The sequence below is a fragment of the Pelobates fuscus genome, chromosome 1, assembly GCF_036172605.1.
Source record: "Pelobates fuscus isolate aPelFus1 chromosome 1, aPelFus1.pri, whole genome shotgun sequence".
In the NCBI taxonomy this organism is placed as follows: Eukaryota; Metazoa; Chordata; class Amphibia; order Anura; family Pelobatidae; genus Pelobates; species Pelobates fuscus.
This window is the reverse complement of record NC_086317.1, coordinates 177629427-177641566: the sequence shown is the minus strand read 5'-3', so window position 1 is coordinate 177641566 and position 12140 is coordinate 177629427. Positions and strand designations below refer to the sequence as shown.

At 42.6% G+C, this 12140-nt stretch overlaps 1 protein-coding gene across 1 annotated transcript in view; it reads left to right on the top strand.

Annotated features, from left to right (window-relative positions):
• The window catches only part of TULP1 (TUB like protein 1), a 106113-nt gene extending 95616 nt beyond the window's left edge, over positions 1–10497 (top strand). The window contains exon 13 of the mRNA XM_063444402.1: positions 10336–10497. Within this exon, the coding sequence (XP_063300472.1) occupies positions 10336–10469 (134 nt within the window). The 3' untranslated portion in view covers positions 10470–10497. The remainder of the gene's footprint in view (positions 1–10335) is intronic.
• Positions 10498–12140: the final 1643 nt, after the last annotated feature.

Sequence of the window (12140 nt, the reverse complement as noted above, 5' to 3'; positions counted from 1 at the left end):
TCGAGCTGACTGAACTCTGACTAGGAAGAACAAGGACGATCGGCCACGGGTTTGTTGCTATGTACCAGCAACTCATACCCCTTTTTACAATCAGCTACCATGTCTGCCGAGTGTTATACTGTCTTTCCGTGCTGAGTTCAAAGTCTCTTACCGACTTATCTATGCAGTATGATTGTAGGGTACACCTCTGATTTAAGTACCCGTCCATATATTTATTAGGCTACATAGGGCACTGTTTGGTATCCATAGGAATACATTATACCAGCATTTGGGTTATATGATGCCATAGGGCTTTATTGTGCATAGGGTACATTAGCGATCTCTATCCAGGAGATCCCATCCCTAAAGATTGCCCATACATCTGCACCTGTTACCTATTGTAGCTATTTGTGTTGCTAGTTACCTATGCATGCCTAATATTTATGGTCAAGAAAAGAATCTGACACCTTTCACCCAGGAGGTCTCAGTATTTCTTGCTAAAACGTGCAAAACTACTGCTTATTTGCACTTAGCTATTGATGAGAGGACACTGAAAACTTCTGAACAGGACCTCTCTATAGATTCAGACTTGGGTTACAGTGCATTATTTCACAAACCTTTTGCGTTTTCAGGGGTTCATTTATTGAGGTGACCTCTGATACATTGGTATACTAACAGACATAGGGGAGCTCACCTATGTCCGATAAACTGTGAAAACCATTTCCCTCTTGTCACTTAGCTGTCCATTTTTTATTCATTTTCTCATCTCACTAAACAAGCCTCGTCTATGTCTGACGTGGCGGGGGTCTACAAGATTGGGTTTAACCCCCCTCACGCTGGTATTGGTTACTGACACCCTTGTTGAGATGATTATGATTATGGACACATTATCATACTAGACACCTGTTACCTATTGGTATCTTAACAGGTTTATTTATTTATTTATTTATTCACTTATTTATTTTTGTTGGTGGAATCACCACTTTTTAACAACAATATTAAAAGTTACATATTAACCATTCCAAGCACTCATCTCTCTCTGGTTTGTTCCCACTACCCTGGTAGTTCTCTGAGGGTTATCCCCTCACTATTGAGTGCTTGCTCTAGGCTTCCTATTTTTCTCGTTTTTGTTCGCCTTTCGTGAGACCATACCCATTGATTTAAATGTTGGTATCCTACACGTGGAGAAGTTATCTCTTCTGCTCATTTCGTCTCCTTCCGTTCCCATAGTTCTGGGGTATCCATGGTTGAAAGAACATAACCCTATTATCGATTGGGAGTTAGGGGAGATACTCTCGTGGGGCCAGGGCTGCCAGGATCGGTGTTTGTGCAAGGTTTCTCCATTAGCTAATATTAACATACAGGAGAATCCTACTCAGTCCACAGAAAGACAAATACCAGACCTTTACCTAGACTTAAGGGCAGTGTTTGACAAGAAGAATGCCGATTCTTTGCCGCCACACAGGTCATTTGACTGTAAAATTAAGCTTCTACCCGGGACTATGCCTCCGAGGGGCCATGTATATCCTTTGTCTGTTCAGGAAAACTCGGTTCTAGAGGAGTATATTCAGGAGAATTTAGAAAAGGGATTTATCAGGAGGTCTTCTTCTCCGGCCGGGGCGGGGTTCTTTTTCATTAAGAAGAAGGATGGCACGCTGAGACCTTGTATCGATTACCGAGGCTTGAATAAAATAACTGTCAGAAATGCCTATCCTATCCCACTGATTACCGAGTTATTTGATCGTCTTAAGGGCTCCAAAATCTTCACCAAGTTAGATCTCAGAGGGGCTTACAATTTGGTGAGAATCCAGCAAGGTCACGAGTGGATGACGGCATTCAATACCCGGTATGGCCATTACGAATACACTGTTATGCCATTTGGACTATGCAATGCTCCTGCAGTATTTCAAGATTTGATTAATGAGGTACTTAGGGAGTTTCAGCATGATTGTGTTATTGTTTACCTGGACGACATACTAATACACTCTAAGGAGATTGAGACTCACCATAGACAGGTCAGAAAGGTGTTACACAAACTTCTGCAACATGGTCTATACTGCAAATTGGAGAAGTGCAGTTTTGATCAGGCTCAGGTAGACTTTCTTGGGTACGTGATTTCTGGGGAAGGTTTTAAAATGGATCCTGGTAAACTCCAATCTATTTTAGACTGGCCTTTGCCCAAAGGACTCAAGGCTATCCAAATGTTTATTGGGTTTTCCAACTACTATAGGCGCTTCATTAAGGGTTACTCCTCTATCATTGCGCCTATTACCAATATGACCAAACAAGGGGCTGATACTAAGTTCTGGTCTGAGGAAGCTCTTGGTGCTTTTAAGACTCTCAAGGAACTTTTTGCCTCAGCTCCCATTCTAGTTCATCCTGAGACGACTCTGCCTTTCTTGCTCGAGGTCGATGCTTCTGAGACAGGAGTTGGGGCTGTTCTGTCCCAAAGGTTAGGGGTGGATAAACCGTTACACCCTTGTGGTTTCTTCTCTAAAAAATTTTCTGGGCCTGAGAGCAGATATGACATCGGGGAGAGGGAATTGTTAGCGGTCATTAAGGCTTTAAAGGAGTGGAGACATTTACTGGAAGGGACACTACACCCTGTTACTATTCTAACGGATCATAAGAACTTGTCTTATATTGGGGAGGCAAAACGCTTGTCCGCCAGGCAGGCTCGCTGGGCCTTGTTCCTCACTCACTTTAATTATGTACTTACGTATAGACCTGGTTCTAAGAACTCTAAAGCTGATGCATTGTCTCGTCAATATGAACCATCCACTATAACTGAACCACTTCTGTCCTCCATAGTTCCTAAGGGGAATATCATCGCGAACACGAATCTCAGGATTCACTCTCCATTGCTTTCTGAGATCATGAAGTTTCAGCATTTGGCACCCAAACAGACCCCTGTGGATCGACACTTCGTTCCTGCCGCTCTCCAATTGGAGGTGCTACGCTGTCTCCATAACAGTAAGGTGGCTGGCCATCCTGGCATCCGCAAGACTTATGCGCTGGTCTCTAAAGATTTTTGGTGGCCTGACTTACGCAAGGATATTAAAGAATTCATCGGGGCATGTGAAGTTTGTACCAAGACCAAGCTACCCTATTCGCTTCCATGCGGATTTCTACACCCTTTAGAGGTTCCTGAAAAGCCTTGGTCCTGCCTGGCAATGGACTTCATTGTTGATTTGCCTATCTCTAAAAAGCAGACTGTCATCCTCACTGTGGTAGACAGATTTACTAAAATGGCTCACTTCATTCCCTTACCTAAACTCCCATCTTCGCCCGAATTAGCGGAGATATTCGCCAGGGAGATTTTCCGTTTGCATGGGATACCTTCCCAGATTGTCTCTGACAGAGGCTCCCAATTTGTTTCCCGTTTTTGGAGATCATTCTGCTCCCAACTAGGCATCAAATTGAATTTCTCCTCTGCCTATCATCCTCAGTCCAATGGAGCTGCTGAACGCACTAACCAAAAAGTTGAACAATATTTACGTTGTTTCGTTTCAGAACACCAGGACGATTGGGTCGGTTTGATTCCTTGGGCGGAGTTTGCACATAACAATCTCATTTGTGATTCTACGCATTCTAGCCCTTTTTTCTTGAATTATGGCTTTCATCCTTCCATCCTTCCTTCGGAGTCTTCTTCTCAAGGGATACCGTCGGTGGATGTTCATGTTGCCAATTTAAGAGAGTTGTGGGATCAAACTCGACAAATCCTTCTGCACAATTCTACGCTGGTTAAAAAACACGCTGACAAACGTAGAAGGGCAGCACCGGTGTTTGTTCCAGGCGATAGAGTATGGTTAAGTACTAGAAACATTCGGTTAAAAGTGCCGTCCATGAAGTTTGCTCCTCGATATATTGGACCTTACAGGGTACTGTCTCAAATTAACCCAGTTGCGTATCGTTTAGCGTTGCCTAATGCCTTACGCATTCCTAATTCATTTCATGTTTCCTTGCTAAAACCATTAATATGTAACAGGTTCTCCTCCACGATCGCCCCTCCCCGCTCAGTTCAGGTGGAGGGTCAGGAGGAGTATGAGGTCAATTCCATTGTTGATTCTCGAATCTCCCGGGGGAAACTGCAATATCTGGTCGATTGGAAGGGTTATGGTCCTGAGGAGAGAAGTTGGGTACCTCAGGAGGAGGTGCATGCTCCCCGTCTCCGCAGGGCGTTTCACTCTCGATTCCCTTCTCGCCCTGGTGTATTCCGCCCGGTGGGCGTATCTGAGAGGGGGGGTACTGTCAGGGTACCTGTGGTCTCTACCTCCGAAAGAGGTAGAGACTTAGCTGTTCCTCCATCCAGACGGCCTGATGGCACCCTTCCCCACGGTCTATCCGGTCATGCAAGACCGGCCGCGAGGGAGTGACTGCCTTTTACAGCATCTAGGCAGGAAGTTGTCATCAGGACACTCCTCCGGAACGACCTGTCACTCAATTGCTGCAGGACCAATCAGGACGCCTCGGAGGCGTGGTTACTGCTCTGAACAGGGTATTTAACAGAGCTTCTTTCATTAGCTCATTGCCCTGTCGTGGTTCTAGCTTGTTCTAGTCACTCAGTGCTTGTGTATTCTATTATCCCTTTTGGTTTTGACCTGGCTTGTTTACCTTACTCTGCTTATCTCTGTTACCCTTGATTCGGCTTGTCTCTCGCTTACCTGTCTTCTGTTACCCTCGACCTCGGCTTGTCTTTGACCATTCTATACTGTACTACTTACGTTAGTCCGGCCATTCTAAGGTCCGGTATACGTATCTGGCTACTGTTTGTACTCTGCGTGTTGGATCCCTGTCCCGATCCTGACACAGATTCACTTTCCTAACCTTCGTAATCAACACTGAGCTACATCCCCGACTCCCTATCTTATACACCAGTCTTGGAGAAAATACTTTGCACCACGAAAGGAAATACAGCCTCAGAAAGGTGGAATGTATTCTTGTGAGCTAGTCTCCCACACGATCCTCACTGCCTTATCACAAAACACAAAATATATATATATATATATATATATATATAAAGCGCTACGGAATCTGTTGGCGTCATATAAATGGCACAACTTCTATTAAAGTAACAAAATACACAATTAGAATATTTTCTAGCAAAAAATTCCATTGCTAAGTCTTATCAGTAGTTTCTGAATAACTCTCACTCACAAATCATGCCTCCCCCCCCCTCTCTCCCCCCTCGCGTCTCACAGAAGGCAAGGAGGGAGGGGCGGGGAGAGGGAGACTGTAAGCACGAATCTCTTTAACCATGTCAGTGCTGGAAGGACAGTTACGTTATAGTAACAAGACAGAAGGACAATTATAATATAACCAGGCTTCTGCTGTACGGACTAAATCATGATCTAAAAGCTTTCTTTTCTGTCAATAACTAACGCCTAGCTTTCTGGCTGCAATCTTCCGCACACAGGAAGCAATCCCACATACTTTAGCAATCTTATCAACTTTCTTAACCATCTCTTCCCCTTCTCTATCCTCTACCACATCACACGCAAGCCACCCCTTACTGGGCTTTCCTAATTTCTGTCCCAGATCCTCTATATGAGGCATGCCAGATATAGAGAGAGACAGAGAGAGAGAGAGAGAGAGAGAGAGAGACAGAGACAGAGAGACAGGAGGGGAAAGTGTAAATAGTACAGAGAATAAGACAAAAGTAAACACAGGAATCTGTGTGACAGACAATTTAAGACATTTCAAGTAAAATACAGTGCATGCATCACAGTTCAAATAAGTTCAACAGTTCAAACAGGGTTAACAAAAATCCCTTTCCTTACACGTGTGGCAAAAGCCACCTAACTCAATCCCGTAGTACACCTGCAGACCCTCCCGCAAGTATCACTACCACGTGGTAATGGAGACAGCAATACCAGCCTGAATCCACCTGCCACAAAAGTTAAACTGGAACACCCAGCGTCAGCGCTCGAGGCTGCAGTGTTCCACCTCTCTGCACACAACAAGCAGAGTAAAGTGATGTCCAATGAGGCTAGCAGTCAAAGTGACACTTATGGGAAACCCCCAGGAGGCAGTGAGTCTACACCCCTCCACAGGTTCCCCCCCCCCCCCTTTTTCCTTACAACCACAGCCACGTGGTTCCTAAAAGGAGTAAACAGGCAAACAGAAGATCCCCAGGAAAACTTCCACAGATCCACCCCCCTTTTTCCTTACTACCACAGCCACGTGGTACCTAAAAGGGGTAAACAGGCAAATAAACAAATAAAACTATCCGGGCACTAAAAATAAGGACAAATCAGTAAGAGCACTCCCAGGTAACAGATAGTCAGTATGTGCAGGTAAAAGTAAATATCAACAAGTAAGGTATGGGGTCTCTGGGCAAGATATTACTTTGATGACCTCTAGGGAGCTGATCACAGACTGGGGCAGGTCAATCCCAGGGGCTGGAACATACCGGGGTGCTGCAGACTCAACCGTGTAATCAGAGGTGATCAATCTCCTTCCGTCCCCCAGGATTCATCCGCTCCACGTCTTTCTCGGATGGCTGCTCTAGCAGGGCATAACCCAGGCCGCACAGTTGGACGCCAGCTGATAAGGGAATCTTTTAAGCAAACAAAGAAGTTTGAATGACTATCTGTTCCTGTCCAAATTAGAGATGTTTAAATTGCGTATACGCAGAAGTAAATTCACACTGACACAAGGTTCAGGTTAAATGAAAGAACTTCAGGAAATTTATTAGCATTTGCCCAAAGCAGGCTTGCAAGTCCTTTTTAAAGGTAGAATTACATCATTGTAAAATCAAGATAAAAAGTGAGGAAACATTGTCAATTGGCTAAGAGAAGAAGTGGTTAGTTAAATGCCCTCCCTGTTGGGTGTTACGTCTTACATCATAACTGACGTCATAAAGTTCTCCTCCAGATTTCAGCGCCATCTTGCTAGCACGAGGAGTTCTCTCAATGGGAGGGGGCATTTTGGCAGCTATCCATAAGGAGTAGCTGGTACCTTTAGTCTTTCAAGGTTAGTATCCTCAGTATTCTCAAGGCCTCTTTGGCAATTATACACTCTATCAATACTGTCTGCTACAGTGTGTTCTTTGAATCAGAAGATTCTAGCATTTTCTGCTGACATGCTGTTTCTATGACCAAAGGAATCTTGTAAAGTTTAAACTACGAGGCATGAGAGCTGAATATGAGAATATAGTATTAAAAGGGGCCCAGTAAGGATTATATAGTTTATAAGGGGCCTAATAATGGATATAAGTTATAAGGGGTTAATAATTCTACAACAGTCCGACAGGGCTCTGGGTCGGCCCCGGTGTTTTCGGCTCCTGGGCCCGGTCGGTCCGTCTCGCGGGTCCGGTCCGGTGCCTCTCGTCTCTCCGCGTGTACCTCAGAGACCTTTTGACGTCTTACAGCTGGCTTGTCTGAACTCTTAGCCCGCCAGTTTTTACCATACAAGCTAGTGGAGTCTGAGGCGTTCCAAAAATTTGTGAGAGGCAACGCAGAGAGAGGAGTCTGAAGAAGAGGAGTCAGAGGAGGAAGGTGGCTTTGAGGAGGTGGAAGACCAAACACAGCAGGCGTCCCAGGGCGCTTGTTGTCACCTTTCGGGGACCCTTGGTGTTGTATGTGGCTGGGTGGAGGAAGAGACCTTCAATGACATCAGTGAGGACAAGGAACGGGACATGGCTAGCTTGGTATCCAACCTTGTGCAAATGGGGAGTTTGCGTTTGTGCAAATGGACTGTTTGCGGTTGTTTGCGGTGCGTTAAACGGGGAGTTTGGTCTGTCACTGTGAAGCGAGCGTAACCCTTACACTACCTGATCGATACAACATCATACCTGATGTTTTAAAGCACGTTATTCCAAACAATTTAGGAATGTTAGGTGATTTATGCCCTTTATGGATTAAAACCAGACTCTGCATCAACTATGTAATTTTCCATGGGAGTTTTGCCATGGATCCCCCTCCGGCATGCCACAGTCCAGGTGTTAGTCCCCTTGAAACAACTTTTCCATCACTATTGTGGCCAGAAAGAGTCCCTGTGGGTTTTAAAATTTGCCTGCCTATTGAAGTCTATGGCGGTTCGCCCGTTCGAGAACATTTGCGGAAGGTCGCATTCGCGAACGGAAAATTTCATGTTCGCGACATCACTATTTGCAAGTTAATAAACCAACATTAAAGAGGGAGCTCTAAGAAAGAAGATATAATTAGGCCAATGTATAACTAGATTACCCTAGACCTGAAGCATATTATAGTGACTAGCAGAAATGTGCACAGTGAAAACATTTGGTTAGTCCAAAAAAAAAAAAAAAATTATGTATTGGGCAGCTCACGTTTCATGTGTCATTGTTCTTCTGACATAGTTCGCCAGGAAAAACAATTCAGACAAAAATGGCATGAAAATGCACCTATTAGTGTATTGCAAAATGTATAAAAGAAGTATTATGTTTGTTTTGCAGTGCACTGATAGGCATATTTTCCTTCCATCCTGATCAAGTGAATAGAAGTAATCAACAGGAGGAAAAAAGAAGAAATAAAAAAAAGCTATATTTATATCTTATATATTTATTATGTATATAATATATTTATATTTATTATGTATATATATATTTTTTACTGCTCCTCCCATTATTCTTGTCTCTCACTTATTCTGTAAATAAAATCATCATTTACTGGCTGTATCCTAACCATCAATCATCTTTTTTTTTAGCACAATGGATAGAACTCATTAGCACAAGATTATTGAAATGGCTTGTTTGTTTATTCCTTGTTTTGCTTGTTTAATTTGGTCATATGCCGATTTTGAGTTACAGGATAAACGGCTTAAAATTCAGGTGAATTGCAAAGGGACTTGTGCCATAGCACAGTAATGTGGTCCCACTATGTCATCCATCCCTTCTGCCCCTAGATACCATTTGGGAACTCTGCAGCTCTACTTCTGGATACGTTGCCTACTTTGCCCCTTTGCCTACATCTTATCTGTGGCAAGTACTGTAGTCTCTGTGAAAACATCTCCAGAGAGCATCTTTACAAAGATTTTGCCTCATAGACTCGTGATTAAATACTCTCTAACAACTCAGAGGATTTAAAACAATTCAGACATCCTACCAATGTGGTGAATCTGGCATACAACATACTACAAATTATTGTCGCTGTCCACAATAGTTGTGTGTCAATCACTTAAAGCAAACAATAAAAACGTTGTACTAAACATGACATGCAATTATATAAAATCATATGTAAATGATATAGCACATGCAGGCAATGCACTGCTGCAAGGTAGCCTTCCGTCACTAAATGGTGCTGCACAAAACATAGTCAATGTAAGAGCCCCGTTGCATTTTTGTGCCACTATGCATGAGTAATAACAGGAAGCAGATGATATTAGAATAAAAGGTACATAGATGAAACGGACAGGCAAAGTGAATAAAAACTGAAAAGAAGAAAGGAAAGGCAGTGTAAATGAAAAATAGAAATCAAAGGTGAGGGGGAAATGGTGTTAGAAGAAATGGGGATGATATAAATTAGTTGTTTTTTAAATGGGGGTTAAAAGATGGAATAATGAGTCCCAATTACTAAAAAAAAAAATGGGAGAAGATAGGGAATTAGGGAAAGATAGCAGAAGGAACAGGTATAATAAGAGATGGTTGGAGATGGTATAATGATGTACTCATCCTCGACATGTTAATTCAATCAAATAATGGTCTCCCAACAGAAGAATTCAAGGAAGGATGACCAGTGTATCAAAGGCAGTAGAAAAATTATATTTGGTGTGCCAAAATAATCATCCTAAGAGACATTCATTGAAGGATAAGAAAGAACCTCTGTCTGTCTTTCATCATTCCATTGCTTAGAAATGCTTCTATTTGTGAAAATCACTGCAGCTAAATTTCCAGAACCTCCTGAAATGTTGCACATTTTTATATAGGTATTTGTGTGACTTGTGTATGATTTGTGTGCACATTCCTTGCAAAACCGAAATACTTCTAGAACAGCGCATGTGTCCTATTAATGTCCTTGTCTAGCCATATTCATGAAAAAAACACCTATTAAAGTATATAAAAAGTTGATAAAAGCTATACCATAGCTTTCATTAGCATATACGGTAGTTTCATATTTTCATTAATAAAGTGTTTGAAGAGGCTTCTTAATAACCCAGTTGGGAACAGTGGAAGGACTACCTTCTAGTCAAAAGAGAGCAAATTATAACTTTAACATTTTGGAGATCTCTTTTATTTTATGTTTTAATTTATTTCAGTTTCATATTAAAAAATGAGGACTAATGCCAGCCTAAAGTGTAGGAGTCTTCAAACTTCAGCTTTTAAACTTAGAACATATTGGGAAAGTTGTACAAATCTAGATATATATTTACTAAATATCTGTATTTTTTATCTTACAGCTGATTACATCATTATGCAGTTTGGTCGCATAGCTGATGACGCCTTCACAATGGACTATAAATATCCTATGTGTGCAGTCCAAGCTTTTGCCATTGCGTTATCCAGTTTTGATGGAAAATTGGCATGTGAATAGAAACCTCAAACTAACACAATTTGTAACATTTTCTGAAGGTAAAATAATAAATATAATAAAGAAAAACATTTATACTAAATTGATGTGTTTCTATTTATAATTTTTTCGAACAGTTCCTTTATTGCACTCTTATATAAACCTTAGCCCCGTTGAAGAGCTGTTGCATTGGAAAATGGCCTGTGTTTGTTCAGTGCAGTGCAAGCAAAGTTTATGACAAGTTTGTTCTTTGTTTGCTGGCGTCTTGTTTCTTTTTTTTTTTTTTTTTTAAGTCATTAGTTAAATATGAGAGGACAAAAAGGGAGAGGGTATGTGTGTATGTGGAGGTTGCATGTGGTTTGTATGCGCATGTAGATTGCATGTGTGGGGTAGGCTGCTTGTGGTGTTTTGTGGGGGCTTGTTGACTACTAATGGTGTTGTGGGGGTTTTTGCTTGTGGGATTGCATTTGTGGGTAAACTACATGTAGTGGTGTGGGGGGGGGGGGGGGAGAAATCCTTCTTATGAGGTTGCATGTGTGGGGAAACCTGCTTGTGAGATTGCATATGTGGGGTAGAGTATCAGTAGTGCTGTGTGTGTTAGAAGGCTGCTTGAGGGGTTGTGTGTGGGGGTAGGCTTCTCATGGGTTTGTGTGTCTATGGAAGGGGCTGTTTGCAATCTAATGTATGTGTGGAAATGGCTGTTAGTGGTATAGAATGATTATGCAAGTTTTAATGTGTCTATTTGTGGAGAGATGGGGCTGTAGAGTGTGGGAGGGTAGGGGCTCAAGTGTATGTGTGGGGACTTAGGTAGTTGCATTGTATATTATTATTTTTATTTTATTATTTATATAGCGCCAGCAAATTCTGTAGCGTTGTACAATGGGTGGACTAACAGACACGTAATTGTAACCAGACAAATTGACGCACAGGAACAGAGGGGTTGAGGGCCCTGCTCAATGATCTTACATGCTAGAGGGAGTGGGGTATAGTGACACAAAGGGTATAAGTAATGGTAATGAAATGGGTTACTAGAAACGAAACCACTGAAAACTTAGTAGGTTATTTATGATAGTTGCAGGAGAGGAGGGAGGAATGAAAATCCGCTAACAGTTTAAATTATATGCTGAAGAAGTGTGTTTTCAATTTTTTTTTTTGAAGGAGTGGAGACTGGGTGAAAGTCTAACAGAGAAGGGAAGGGAGTTCCACAGAAAAGGTATTGCAGGGTTAACTCTACCTGTATTGGCTGTAGTGGCTCCCGGGTCATTAGGTGACTTTTTGTCGCCTACCTGACGCTGGACGTCCTCAAACTATGCATGAGGACAGCCACCTTAAGCTAAACCCCCATAGGAAGACATTGATTCAATGCTTTCCTATGGGATTGTCCCAATGGAATTTTGATGCTCGCTGTGCATGCTCATTAGGTCCCCGATATCAGCCGTCGTCAGGGGAAGAGCAGAGGAGGCAGAGCCTGACCCAGCACTGAGGGATATTGGCGCATGATTCCGCTTTTCTGCGCCGCTGGGGGCAGGGCCGGATTAACATAGGGGCTGATGGAGCTGCAGCTCCAGGCCCACGGAATAGGCCCATTGATTTAAAAACTTTTTTTTTTTTTACACACTACTCTTAGTGTTGTTCACCTGGCTGGTATTTATTTATTTGAGGCTGCCTGGCCAGTGCTGATATTGCAGTAATACC